Source organism: Aureococcus anophagefferens (genome assembly GCF_000186865.1).
Source record: "Aureococcus anophagefferens unplaced genomic scaffold AURANscaffold_24, whole genome shotgun sequence".
NCBI classification, from domain to species: domain Eukaryota; class Pelagophyceae; order Pelagomonadales; family Pelagomonadaceae; genus Aureococcus; species Aureococcus anophagefferens.
In genome coordinates, this window is record NW_008705584.1 from 503,517 (window position 1) to 518,024 (window position 14,508).

At 50.8% G+C, this 14,508-nt stretch overlaps 3 protein-coding genes across 3 annotated transcripts in view; all 3 read right to left on the reverse strand.

The window, feature by feature from the left end:
* Positions 1-3,196: 3,196 nt before the first annotated feature.
* Positions 3,197-6,424, reverse strand: AURANDRAFT_38657 (hypothetical protein; the record flags this gene model as incomplete). Its single annotated transcript, XM_009041857.1, has 4 exons — positions 3,197-4,892; positions 5,095-5,580; positions 5,678-5,873; positions 5,927-6,424. The coding sequence occupies 4 exons, from the start codon at positions 6,388-6,390 to the stop codon at positions 3,513-3,515; spliced, it is 2,526 nt and encodes an 841-aa protein (XP_009040105.1).
* Positions 6,425-10,230: 3,806 nt separating this feature from the next.
* On the reverse strand, positions 10,231-11,065 carry AURANDRAFT_54834 (hypothetical protein; the record flags this gene model as incomplete). Its single annotated transcript, XM_009041856.1, has 3 exons — positions 10,231-10,717; positions 10,777-10,821; positions 10,887-11,065. 3 exons carry the CDS (start codon positions 11,063-11,065, stop codon positions 10,231-10,233), a joined length of 711 nt encoding a protein of 236 aa, XP_009040104.1.
* A 3,096-nt stretch (positions 11,066-14,161) lies between these two features.
* Positions 14,162-14,508, reverse strand: part of AURANDRAFT_72329 (expressed protein) — a gene marked incomplete at both ends in the record, with an annotated part of 1,015 nt that continues 668 nt past the window's right edge. The window contains one exon of the mRNA XM_009041855.1: positions 14,162-14,505. Coding sequence (XP_009040103.1) covers positions 14,205-14,505 — 301 coding nt within the window. The remainder of the gene's footprint in view (positions 14,506-14,508) is intronic.

The following is a 14,508-nucleotide window of genomic DNA, read 5'->3' on the forward strand; positions in this document are numbered from 1 at the left end:
ATGATCCGGATTAAACCGCCGTCACCACCCGACGCTGCGTCCCGTGAGCGCCCAACGCCACCAAAGATGTTAAGACTCCCACCTGTCATCATGCCTGTACCGGCTGCAATGGCAACCGCAATTCCGTTGCCAATCGAACTCGTGCCCGCACGGACTGCTGCGCCACCTGCACGCGCAGTTGCCGTTCCGTCGCCGGATTGCAGGGCAGTGTTTCCGACACATCCCGTGGTTGTTGCACCGCTGGCAGCGCAGACATCTCCGCCATGACCATCCATGAGCGCATATCTCGATGTCACAACACAAGCACCTCCATTTTCTACCGTAGAAGTACTACCTTTGAAGGTAACAGCGCCCCCCAAAGTACGGCCACAGCCCCCGACCAAACAGGCAGTACCGCCACGCGATGTCGAGGCAGAACCAGCTGATGCCGTGATGGCAGCGAGCCCTCCTGATGCGACTCCATCACCAGCTGAACAGGAAATATGTCCAGCACTGTTTTGTTGGGCGGCAAGTTCGACACGGCCACCCGCCAATTTGCCTTTGCCTGCCTCTAAGAGGACACACGCGGCTACATCCGCAATGCCGCTACTGATGCGAACTGACGAGGAGTCTCTCCGAGCCGCGGTCCCGCTTCGCAGGGCAACATTACCACTTCGAGTAGCGCCGCTTCCAGAGCGAGTAGTTGCTACTGTGACAGGCTCACGACAGGGGGAACTGGGCGCTATGATATGACATCTGCCTGTGCAGCCACAGGTGCTGCTTCCTGTTTTGAGAGCCGTGATGGTACCATTTGCAGCTAAGCTCCCACCTGCTTCTATGCGAACGTGTGCCGCAGTGCCTCCGCCACTTAGACCGCAGGCTATATCAATGCGCCCACCGCTTTGCTTGGAGGTCGATCCAGTAGACATGCTAACCGATCCCGAATCCTTTTGTAATGAATTACCAGTCGCCACCGTCACAGCACCACTCATACCACAAGAACCAGAATCGTGCGTCTCAAGAACAACACTGCCGCTTTGATCAAGCCCAGCACCAGAAATAGAAACGATGGCAGAACCGACCGTGGACTCTGCATCACCACCGCGCAAATCTAGGGATCCGCCGTCGCCAGAAGTGACGGCACCGGCGCCGCGTGCGACGACACCACCGCCGCCATCGCAAGCTGAATCGGTACACCATCCGCGGCCGCCATGGAGCATAGTACTACCGCCTGGGATGCCAGCGCCAGGTTGAAGGATGACATCGGCTCCTTCTCGACAGTACGTCGAACCCACATCAAAAGTAATAGCACCTGAAGTAGCATCAACTGCGCCACCAGTCTCCATAGATATGGCACCACTATTTGGCGAAGCTCCTGTCTGAATCACAACATCGCCGGGAGACCCGTCGCACACGTCTGCTGTTGATACACAAAGGGAGCCCGAAGCATCGTTCGTGCCGGTGTAGAATACAATATCCCCAGGGACAGTAGTGCTACGACCAGCCTCGAAAGCTAATCGGCCAGACATCCCAGATCTAGAGAGTCCGGCGGCTATGGCCATCGCGCCGGCAGCATCATCAGCTGTACCGGTTGCAAGTTTGACCTCACCACTTGAAAGCTTTCCACTGCCCGTCTTCAGGCTCAAAAATCCACCACTTGCCGCTTCGACGCGCGCACGGCCGCTTATGCGTCGACCTCCATAGCCGGATATCAATGTGACACCTCCACCGGAACCAACGCACGATGCACCACCCAGAACTTGGATGTGACCCCCGCTACCCTCATGCGCACTTCCCGCCGCGAAATCAACTCCGCCTCCCGCCGTGTGACCGCAAGCAAGGTCGAAGCTCGCTCCCGCCGAGAATAGGATGCCACCACCTTCGCCACCTTGGTGCAAGTCACCGTCGCCCGCCTCAAGGACCAGCGCACCACCTTCAGCGTTGACTCCTTCAGTCGTGCCGCCGGTGATTGTGACCTCGCTTGCAGACACAATGGAGATAACCTCATCTGACACCAACAATTCAAACGTTGCTCCTGAGGATCGTAAATGGCCACCGCCAGAGAGCGCATCAGGCTCCAAAATAAAATCACCGACAACTCTTGTTTCAGGCGCCCACGACGCCGGGCATGGAGCATCAAAAATTGTACCATGACAGTCGCTCGTAAAAATCTCGCTAAGGTCCAAGCAGCGTTGTTCCGATGCGCACCATGCGCATGACTCATCAGATACACAGCCCCCACAATCTGTGTGGTCATCACAGACGGGCTCCTTCGGGCAGCTAGCGCCGTCCCCAAGCCACGTGGGGCAGGTTGACCCGTCCAAGGGCCCACTAGAGTCGCCAGCCGAGCAGGCACCCGTGGACAGGCAGAACCCACACCCACTGCTTCCGGCGCAATCGGCGCACGTGGCTTCCAGCCCCGCCAATCCACCGGAATCGTAATCAAAGGACCTTGATGCGCAATAATCCTCCGAAAGTACGCAAACTGCTAAGAGTAAAAGTACACAAATCGATCGATACTTGCCAGCGACCATCTAGTAGACGCATGGACAGCTTGATCTGAACTCGCCGCCGAAGATGTTAAGATACGGGCATACTATTGTATTCTCTGTATTACCGGCTTGCTAGTCCGAGGGGGCTGACCGACGGCATGCCTGGTAGTATGCGGGTTTTAAAAGAGCTTAGAGAACAGCTGGAAGTGTCAGTTGACACTGCACTGGAACGGTTTGAGACGAGGTTTAAAGCCAGGAAGATTGTTTGAAGAGCGCTTACTTAGCAGATACTCGATCCCTATTCGCTTCATTGACTTAATCGACATCACTTACGATGAAGTTGAAGCCTGTTATCATTTGGGATTAACACGGAGTTTCAATCCAGGGAGAGTAGAGAGATAGAGAGATTTCTACCTTCATCTTCAGTGAACCGTCTTGATGTTGCAGTGCACCTTACCCCACTGCGCTCAGCTCCTACCGTACTGCGTATCCTGCTAGTTTCCCTTCCCTTCCTTAATTCATTCTAATCCAGTTTCAAGTCTTATAGACAGCGAACTGAAGGAGTGACTGCCAAGCAGGGACAGAGAGCATGGCGCTCTTCTGTGTCTGTGGTGTCTGTCTGGTTAGCGTCACAGCGACGTGCCAGAGAGCACCAGGCTCAGCGAGGTAGCACAGTCGCCGGACAGTGCACCTGCTGGTGCGACCTGCTGGATAGTAGTTTGACTGACGTCATAGCGACGTTAGGGAGCTAATAAACTATCCTAACTTCCTAACGCCCCCGACAATTTTGGGTCGGCGGCTGGGGGCTTTACTCAGGCGCCGGGGGGCCGGGCGGCCCCCAAACCGGAACGCGTCGATTTTCCCGCGGGCAAAGCGACGTCGTTTAGCCCCAAAACGAAGCCCCTTGGCGCCCCTACGGTCGTTTCTAGAGCCTCAAAGACCATCGCCGAACGCTACCGCCGAACCGCACCAAAAAAATGCGCCAATTTTCACCTTCGTCACGACCCGAAACTGGGCCTACTCCCAGCATGTGTACAGTTTTCACCTACGGCCTCCCCGCCGCCGCTCCTCTTCGCGGCTGCGTTTCGGAATTGGACGATCAGCATCACTCTGATTCTGAGCTGAGTTGGGACGAATTCGTTTGGATTCCAACCGGCGAGTAGCAGCACTAGACTTTACAAGATGTGAAGTTGAGGACGAGGCTATAGGTCTTGCATTATCAGAATATTTACAGCGATCGATTGGATGTTCAGCCGTGCGTACATGCATGGGTGCGTCGCCTCGATTGCGGTGATGTGAACTTGTTGCGATTTCAAGATCATCTCGATTACTGCGACCACTCCGTGATGCGCCGTGTTTAGTGGACTTAGAATCACAATCGGTCGTGCTAGAAGCACGAATAGGGCGACTTTGCGCTCCATCCTGTAATTTTGGCTGTACTACTGCATTAGGGTTTGATCGCATTAGCACATTAGAGGATGCTTCAGCGCTGCCGCTTGTCGGAGATGAGATGTGCTCCTTGACATGCGAGTCTCCCTTGACGCTTGCGGTACTGGTACTCTTCTGGCCCGGAGGAATTCGCATCGAAGAGTCGGTATCATATTTGAGTGAAATCACCGAGGATGGCATTGTTGAAGCAATTGCTTCTGTAGGCCCAGTCTTACCGGCAGGGCTTGGGACAGCCAAGCTCGCCTTAGTCTTGTCAGGCGATGCCTGCCTTGCAGCCGAGTTCGGTTGGCGTTTGCTAGGGATAATTGAGTTTTGTGTCTTTGCGAAAGGCGCTTCGCGCTTACTCACAACATCATCAAAGAGGGAATCTTTCCGCTTATTGAGGAGTGTGTGGTAGCGCTGGGCCATGGCTTGGACATCCTTCATATCCTCTTGCTTCCTGATGATGTCCAGCTTGTCCATTAGAAGGGCATTCACACGTCTGCGGGCAGGGTAAACGCCATCAAGCTTGATGAGGACAAGAAGGCAGGCTCGACCATGGTCCTGATACTGGTCGAGACAATGAAGAGCAATCTTTGTGATCTTGTCGAACCATTTAAAAAACACCGTGCAGTACTGATCATATGAGCAGCGCGCAGGAGAGCCGATGGCAACTGAGAAACCTGGTTTGGAAGCTGCTTCTTTTTCGAAGAGATATTTGTCAAAGCGCCAGCGCTTCAATGGCTCGAATGTCGTCTTGAGGAATATGCCAAGACAGCTGGCCTCACGATCCGTTGCACAGTAGACAACGGGGAAGACATCTTTGACAACTCGGTCATAGTATTGGAGGCTGCTAAAGTTGGGCGTCTCTATCGTGTGGAGCTTATGGAAAAAGATGGCACAGAAGAGAGAGTCTTCTGGTGTCATTGTGATACGTGGCATTACACAATATTGTAGCACAGACTCTGAGATGGAGCGACGTTGGTCTTCGGCCTGTGACGTGCAAAAGCTGATGCATAGCAACCATAAGAAAACATAAAAGGAGTTTGACGGTAGAATTCTCTCTCGAATATGAAGTTGCTTTCTCGAATGCTTCACAGATTTACATGACCGCCCGAACCCCCCCCCCCCTCAACTTTGAAGTTGCTTCCCGCAAATGTACATTATATGAATATATTGCTCAGGGCGGAACGACTGCCCCCAAGAGCGTGCCACGACTAGCCTGGAGTTCGCCAAGGACCTGCTTGCAGTGCTCTTTTTGTGTAGCGAGCTCTGATGAAAGTGCTTCGATTGTGCCAAGATAACGTGCCATTTCCTTCCTGCGCTTCTCTGGTTCCTCAACCTCACGCTGTGTAGTACTGTACTTTGCCCGAAGGAGAGTGATTTGCGCGTCATAGGCCTTAGTAGGCACCTTAATGTCATAGAGGGATAGCGACCAGAACGTAAGGTAGAATTCAATCGTCATTGCCTCCCACATTTGTGCTGGCGATGCGGCAAGTAAGGCAGCCCTCACAGTTTCACCGTCTGCATCCCACCTACTCGGTTTACCACCATTTGATCCGCATGCGGTTTTTGTTGTTGTATCGAGCTGACTCTTCGCGGCATTTCGTTGAGCTGTTGCTGCTGCTGCCATCAACGGTCGTGCGGCATGAAAAGCGACTTGAGGCTCGATGCACATCGCCTGGAGAAAGGGAACACGTGTTTGATCAACACGAACGCAATTGAAGTATAGATTAGCGGACAGAGAACAGACCGAAAATATACACTCAGGACAGTACACCACAGAGAGTTTGTAGGTCAGGCAAAAGCTCAAAGTACGAGTGTTTTTCTTGCGTTATGAGGTTGGTCGGACGCTCAGTTGAGCGCGAGAGAAACTCAACTAGCTGGACCAAAACCAACTGGCATCGATCAAAGAGCTGCCCGAGAAGTTTTACATGATCCATCTCTCCCTTGAATAGCGCATACCCGCGCTGCCTATTATCACATCATCAGTGATGATCAAACGATGGAATGACACAGAGCGTGACTGGGCGACTAAAGCAAGCATTGGTGCAGCCTTGTCGGGTGTGCACAAAGCGTCTTGCAGACGTGAAATAGCACGTTTGGATGCTTTCTCGAAAGCGAATATTTCACGACGGAGTACCTCGCCGCCCGCAAGACCGCCAAGCTGAGCGTCAGATATGTCTTCGAGCACTTCACAACCGCCCATGCGGGCCAGAAGTTCATTGAAGACAAGAAGCTCGTGAGAGCCACCTGCCTTGAGGCGAAGCAGAAGAAAATCGATGAGACACCGAAGCTCAGTTTGTGGGTAAACGCGATAAAATACACCGGTAAAATTAGCGAGATACTGAAACCAATGAGAAACATGGATACCATTATCCTGCAATTTATGACGGGACGTATCTGCGAGGTGAAGTGGAAGCATATATGAGAGGACGTCCAGCGCCAGGGGCGTCATGAAGCCGAAGGACTCTATAATTGGCTGGATCATGTTATCATAGGATTCTATCTGTGAGAGAATGACATGGAAGACAACAAAAGGATTCGAGTGAGCTGTTTTTGCCAACGCACGTCCCACATGTTTAGCATTTTTTTTTTCATTTGCAACACGCTTCAGCGCCTGTCTCGCGTCATGGCCCGCCTCGCACTCGGCTCGCGCGACCTCAAAGTGTTTCAAGCCGATCGCAGTGCGATCAACGCCGCGACCACGCCAAGCTTTGTAAAGTAAATGGCGCTCGCAGTACGGAAGACACCTCATCGCTGCCCATACCTCGAGCACACAGCCAGGGTTGCCAGGCATAAGTGATAGTGTGGGTAGCAAGACGTATTCTAAAAGCCGTCTTGCGACCAATGATTCTTCAGTTCCACGCCAGCACGGCTGGAGCAAGTGCCTGAGGACACGTGCAAGCTTGGTCACGAGTGACGCGTCAAATGCTGTGTAGACGTGAAGGTGATAGCAAAGCGGCTCCAGGACCAAGAGAAGCTGCGGCAACAATGCTATATCTGATTGTTCAAGCCGCCGCGTGCATCGTGGATTCACGGCTCTGACTAAATCAGAACTTCGAATCGCTCCTGACCAGCGCGATGCAACACCAAACGACCGTGGAGAAAACACGATGTATACAGGTTCTAGCACAAAATGTGCTAGGCTATAGAGCGCTTGCTGACATCCGGGATAGCTACCAGGGAGCGCACCTGCTCGCTCCATGCGGGAGAGAAGGGGTTCAGCAAGATGCCAACGTTGATCCCACAGGAGGGCTTCCACGACACCAAAAAACTGAGATGAGACCATGTCGGAATCTCCGTATCCCCTCCACGCGGGTTGAATTGTGCCGGGCTGCATGGCTGCCTTGGCTTTTTCGTTTGAGCCACCCAACGAGACAACACCAAAACGACGTGCTTCTTTGTCTATCTGTTCACCAAACTTTTTGGCATCATCTGCAAGGGTTTCCAATGATGATGCTAGATGTGGCAGGAGAACTTCGATGTTTATCACATTCGCACTAAGAAGCATAACTGCAAGACGACAGAGAGACCGTGGCGTGGTCTGATTTTCGTGGTAGTGCTGAAACTTAAAGCCTAAAACGTGAGGCAATGATTCTTCAAGAGAAAGCTGCCGCGCGAGGTTGAGGTGAGCCTCCACAACTGTTGACGAGCCGTCGCTATCACGCTCGAGAGACTCAAGCACGATATCCAAGACGCGATTTGGGTCTAGATCAAAGCCTCCAATAAGAGCTCGAAGTGTCTGTGCTGCCCCCATCAACGATGCACCCCCCTGGAGCCGCGAAAGCCTAAGCACACGAAAATCTCTTGCACAAACTTGATGGTTAAACCGGGGACCGGAAGAGAGTATTGCGGAAACGTGAGGGCCGTTTAGAAAACATGAAATGCGCTGGCGCTAGCATTGTCGTAACCTAAAGATTTTGCGGTGTTCATCTAGTGAAGTCGCGAACCCTTCTCGATATGACTGCCCGGACTCAAGTCCAAGGCACAGGGGCGTGACCTTTGAGTATCCTTCGCTCTCTTCGTGCAACAAATTATACTTGCGTTGCCTGTATACTAGGTCCGTGTTCAATTTTTTCATGCGCTTCACGAAAGTAACCGTGTTTATGAGACCCGCCAATCCCAAAAGTTCCTCGTCGAGGAGCCTTGAAAAAGTCATGGACCTAATGAAATGAATTGAATTGACGCCATGCTGTAGATGAATGAAACACGGCGGAGATACGGAATTACACAAGCTAATTCGAGCTCCTGTACCAGCGCTGCTAGGTAACGCCGTGCTGACTCGATTTTAAGTGATCCGATCTGCACCTGCGCGGCTGAAGGTTAGTAGGGCATGGGAGCTTCGGCGCAGCGTAGAAACATCATGCGACCAGATGGCATCAACCACAGCCTCAGTGGCATCTTCTGGGTATCCACACTTCGCCAGTGCGCAGCCTAGCAACTCAACCGCAGTTTCTGGATCAGTCTCGCCAGTGGCGACGTACCTGACCCACAGACAGGATCGAACGAGCATAACACTATGACTCAGTTCAACGGACGCAACTACTTCGAAGACGGCATCCCGCCAGCTAGTCACTTCGTCTGCACGCGCCACTACCGGAAATGTATCAGCGATAGTTTTACTAGATAAAAATAGTGTGTGCGCCAAGTCGCTATGGGCATCGCCGTCGGCTTTTGTCCAAGACATAACTCACTCACGCGCTCGCCAGCGCGCTTCGGTATTTATAAATAGGGGCGGACAGTGAAGCTCGGACAGAAGATAATTACCCCAAAAAATCGCTGGGGTCTCTGTTCACGCCTGAGACGCGTAGGTCGACTTCCCGGGGGGGTACACCCAAGATTTTTGGCTCGATCGACGTTAGGCCGGGCCTCACGCAACATACAAAAAAAAACGCGGGTGTACCCCCCACGATTTTCAACATTTTCCAGCCTTGAACGAAATGGGATTCGTCCAGCCCCATAGGAAAAAAACCGAGGCTTCGCGAAGCCATAACTTTACGAAATCCGGATCGATTTCCACGAACCCAGACTCTTTGATTATCAGTTAGATGCCCTCTATCCATCGCACTATCAGTTAGATGCCCTCTATCCAAATTCGACGATCTGCAATCGGCCGATTTTCAGTGTCCCCCCCTATTATAAAAGACCCCGACGGTAGAAATAGCCCTTTACCGCATGGATAAGCTGGAATATCGACCTTGTGTCACCAGGCGCGTGCAATTCCGTCAAAATAGCGGCTCACGTACACGCCCCTGGTGTATGCAGACGTCCCAGACACAAAAAAGGGCTTAAATCGAACGTGTCCGGCGGCCATGTTGAAGTTCAATTTGAATACGCATACCCAGGTCGAACTTCAAGTTGAAGTCCCGCCAGGTGGGTGTTTTCCGGCGGACAGCCGCGATCGAGCGCCAGGCGGGCCGCGGGGCTTCGGGGACGCGCCGGGGAACCGACAGAGCGGCACGCGCGGCGCTGAAAGGGCTCCTCCGAGGCTTGCACGGACGCCTTCCAGGCGATTAGAGAGATAGAGAGTTTTGTATCTCCCTAGTGGCTCGCTGGTACAGAGCCACCCAATTTCCTTCCCCTCCTTAATACTTTCTAACCCTGTTATAGTTGCTTCCCGCACTGTAATAGACGGAAAGTCTTCCTGGACCTAGTGAGGCAGATTCTCTGCCCGTTCGTCCAGTAGCCCCAGCCCCCGTATACTACGGCAGCTGAGGTGACGTGAGGATAACAGAGACGCCGGTGTACCGCTACTGCGTAACCTCGATAGTTCACCCTCACACGGCAGGGCAGCCCGTAATTTACATTACCCTGTTCCCTCTCTATCGCGACGTCACACTATGGAGATGACACTGCACTTCCCCGTAACGTTGACATCAACGTTCCTTAGTACCCCAGTTTGGGGTATCTTTCTCTAAGGGCTGTACAGAAGAGTCGTGGATCTTAGCAATACTCCGTATGCCAAAAAAGGTAAAGGCGGCAGTTTCAAAAGGCATACTACGCAGTACGCAGAATCCCTACACAGTCGCTTACTTGTATCTTTTGTACGAGGATACGCGGAAAAGGTATCCTCTTCTTTCTTTGACCGTGACTTACGCACTTTTAGTGACCGAGGAGTCTGGGCATAATATTTTAAAAAAGCCTAAGCTGATTGTAATAGAACTAGAGCCCACTGTGGTAAACGCACACATGTACACCCCCGGGGCCATCCGGGAATTCGTCCCAGCTACCTAGAGGGGCTGACCGTGGACGGGCCGGCGAAGTTTGAGGCCCGGCCAAATTCAAGCGGCATTTAACATAGCCCGCCAGCATCCATGGGTTGCTAGTGTCAGCCAATATCCCACGTTCCATATCCTGCACGGAGGGGGGCATCAACTGCGGTCATCATAATGTCGCCTGTGAGAGGACACGCATCTCCTAGGTGGAAGCAAGCATCAGGTTTGTTCGTGCGCTTTAGATAGGATGTCAAGTAACTTGATGTTGCATAGGGACAATAGGCGAGGCCACTAGTAAAATAACTAAATGCGCTATTTGCGAGCCTTGAGCCAGAAAATGCACAATACATATTGATGGGAATCGTGAAAGAATCAGTGTTTAGTCTCGATATTTCACAATGCATATCCGCGGAACTCCTCATGAATTCATCTATGTCGGCCCGCAATATTGCTAAACTTCGATTGTATTCATCTAGCGAACCGCATATCTCGGACTTGAACGTATCAATGACAACGAAATCGGGAAAAAATGCCAAAATATCTTCGATGGATAGAACATTGGATTCATGTAAGACTCGCAATGACTCGGAGATGGCCAGCCTGTGAGATTCAGGTTCATAGATCTACCCTAAAATAGGCTGCACTGCACTGCAGATGACGATCGGTCCGTAACAATGTGCTTGGCAATCATGAGCCAGAGGCGCCTGCATTCAATTACCAATTGAGAGTATGCTCCAATAAGAGTAAACTCAAATAAGGGTGAACTCACATCTTTCTGCTCAATGAAATGCCAGGCAGCATGGCATATTCCTTCGCTAAGTTGACATCAAAATCAAGGGTTAGTCCAACAGCTTCTTCATAAAGTCCCAAACTTGCGTAGATCCACGCACAGGTGCGAGGAAACGCATCGATTGAGAGTCTACGCAGCCCAAATTGTAGACCAAACATATTTGATTGGGTAACCTTCAAGTGGGTCAACATCAGCTCTTCGCTGTTGTAAAGTTTGGGATAAAAGCTCATAAAGTAACTTAAGATGGAAATTTCAAACACGGTGCACTTAGTCAAACCTGAAACAAGCCCAAACCACCACCCCGGCGATGCAATTTCAGAATTGTACCAGCTACTTCGCATTAGTGCTGGGAGCAGCTTTGATGAAGATAAGCCCAATTTGCAAGCCCATGCCTGGGCAGTGAGCACGGGTTCGTTCTCAAATAAGGCAAGAGAAGTCTCGTAGAGAATATCCTCAACCTCGTCAAATGGTGCGGTCGTGAGTACGTCGAGTATAGCTTTCCAGCCTATGTGGGGGGATCTGAGATGATTGACTTGATTCAAACCACGCTGATGAGGCACAGTGATCATGCACGTGGTTTGCGACAGAGAGTTGGTATAACCCAATTTCTTCAGCGTAGGAGGCTGCAAGCCCACTACATCCAAAGCTCGCGATGAGCTGGAAAGTTGTCCTTACGTGCAGCACTCTGCAGTATTTATGAAGGAATAACTGCAACGCTGCATTCGAGTTTGCGTCCAGCTCCCATGAGAGAGAGAATGCTATGAGGTACTGCTCAACCATCATCGCACACACAACTGCCTGCTGCGCCTTGCCACCGTCGATAAAACTATTCAATGTCTGCTGTAAATAAGCTGATATTGCCTTTGCTCCTGCGCACACCAATAACTCTAGGCACACCTGCACACACGGCAGCTCATGTGTATCCTAACACGGGGGCACCGACGGACATCACCGATTCAAACGAGACATGATTCTGCATGTTGAGACTCGGGGCAGCCGATTCGGTCTGCCCCGTGTCGATCAAATAGCGGGCATGAACACAGTGCACGAGAGCACGTTCCCGAGACGTTCCGCAGCGTGGCAGTGCATTTTTGAAGTTGACGGCATCGCCAATAACTGCATTTTCCAACACTGACTTCCACCTGTGGTACTTGGTACTGAGCGTGGTAGTCCCTGGACTCGAGCCGAGCAAAAAAATTAACTACGCTGGTTATGGCATAATCTGGACGCCGCTGGCAGCACAAACCCGATACAGATCTCGGTCCGTGTGAATCCAAAAGTGTGGCCCGTGTAAGCCCGGATGCATTCCATTCAAAGCTGTATCACAGCACAAATCGTCCCTTGTAATTTGATTTAGCACGTCTCCAGTTAGCCTGCTGACAATAATCAAAGCATCTGGGTACAGCAGAATGAAACTAGAGCCTCTGTACAGAAAAGTTGCTGGGATTTCCTTTCTAGGATAACTTGTTGTCGCGCTGCTTGCTATAGCATCATCAGAGCTGCAATGCAAATATGTTTGGAGTAAGTTTGTATATATTTCAGCACGAAAACGTGAAAGATGCTGACACGGGCTCTAACAGATCTGATCTATCTTGCTTGACTGATATATTCGCATGAAATATGCCAAAATCGGTGATTACTGCAAAGAAAAGAACGCCACGGGGCTTTTGAGGTGCCAGGCGACATAGCTCAGTGCAGCCACAAGCAATAGGCAACTCAAACAGCAGGTGAGGGCTCAATGATGCAAAAGCTGTATCGAGACTGTGGGAATCGAAAGTCATCAAGAATCAAAAGCGACGCGGGGGCCTGCGTTTTGCCAGTGAACGTAAAGATGGACAAACTTGATGTATTCGCCACTAAGAGAATTGCAATAGTCGGATCAGAGGTGATATCATCATCTCGCGCTGTCTCAATGTGAATGTGTGATATTTTGGATATTGATTTTGATTTCAAAAGTGATTTCAAAGCTGGGTCCTTTCCTCTGGGGTCTATGTTAGCCTCATAAATGCAGCCACATGTTGTACCGACGAGGATCGTATTGAAGACGCCACGAGGATACGCGATGGCACTTATGACCTATGACGGGGCCTCGTGGAGACTCGCAGAGCAGTAGATACTTCGTGAGTTACGAGTCCACGCCATCTATTGACTAATGCTGGTTTTGGCGACCCCAGGCGCCAATACAAATTCTCCCCGGTGGACGAAGTTATATACGAGTGCTTTCCCTCGGCATCAACGAAAAGCCAAAGCGACCCTGGCTGCGAAGTGAATAAGTCTGTCAAATCAAATTGCTGAACATCATCATTATCGCGCCATCGAATCATCTTGTGCTCCGAGGTAAGCACGATACAACCAAATTAGTAATACTCTCGCTTTCAAGGGCTGTGCGCACACGTGCCTGTGTTACCCGCACGCCCAGCATAGTGTGTGCAGGTGATATGTGCAGGTGATATGTGCAGGTGATATGTGCAGGTGATATAGCCGCCAGGATATATCAGCCAGGATATTCAGGATACAGAGGAAAGAGACAAGAGATATGTCTCGCAGGGGCAGCTGCGAGAGTTACGTGGACTGACCTACTGGCGTTAGCGCCAGGGAGGGAGGATCTCAGTACTTTGGGATAGGAAAGAAAAGGGAAAGGGAGGAGAGCCTCCTCAGGGTGGCAGTAGGCTGGGCCTATGGTCCTATAACTTGAAGAGGAAGGTAGACCTTGAGGGTAGGTTGAAGTAGAACTTGAAGAGAAGTTGAGGAAGAGTCAGGTTGAGGAAGAGTCAGGAAATAGTCCTTGAGCTCCCCCTATTTCCTGATGATATCAGGGAAAGTGGCCATTGTCGTTTTCATTCTGCATCAAACGCTCGAGGTGAATATTGAATCTACCCATCCATTCTTCTAGGCGCTGTACGCGTTCTTCAAGGCCCACAGGATGAGCCTCATCATGCTTGAGAATCTTTGAAATCACGATTTTCTGATCCTTTAATTTGAACCCTTCTTCTGTGATATATTTGAATGGATCCTTCAAAAATGTTTCATCAATGAAAAGATTAATTGGAACTTTGTCCCATAGAATCACTTGCCCCCCGCGAGCACTAGATTCATCAAGCTGGACGTCATCTCGAGCACATGAGTCGAGCTTTATTCAGCGAGTGAATATGTAAGGGAGTAGGAGCAGCGGCGAGGGTGCAGCCGAGCTCGGGTGAGCAGGGTTTGCATTTCTCTGTGGTCTGGCTGGATGAGGTTGCGGGTGCAAACTTCATCCGATCCTTTACATTAGTGGCTCGCTGCTCTCCTAGCTATTGGCTATTTCTTATGGATATTGTATCTTGGTATCTCCCTTCTTCTTCTTCTTCTTCTTCTTCTTCTTCTTCTTCTTCTTCTTCTTCTTCTTCTTCTTCTTCTTCTTCTTCTTCTTCTTCTTCTTCTTCTTCTTCTTCTTCTTCTTCTTCTTCTTCTTCTTCTTCTTCTTCTTCTTCTTCTTCTTCTTCTTCTTCTTCTTCTTCTTCTTCTTCTTCTTCTTCTTCTTCTTCTTCTTCTTCTTCTTCTTCTTCTTCTTCTTCTTCTTCTTCTTCTTCTTCTTCTTCTTCTTCTTCTTCTCTTCTCTCTC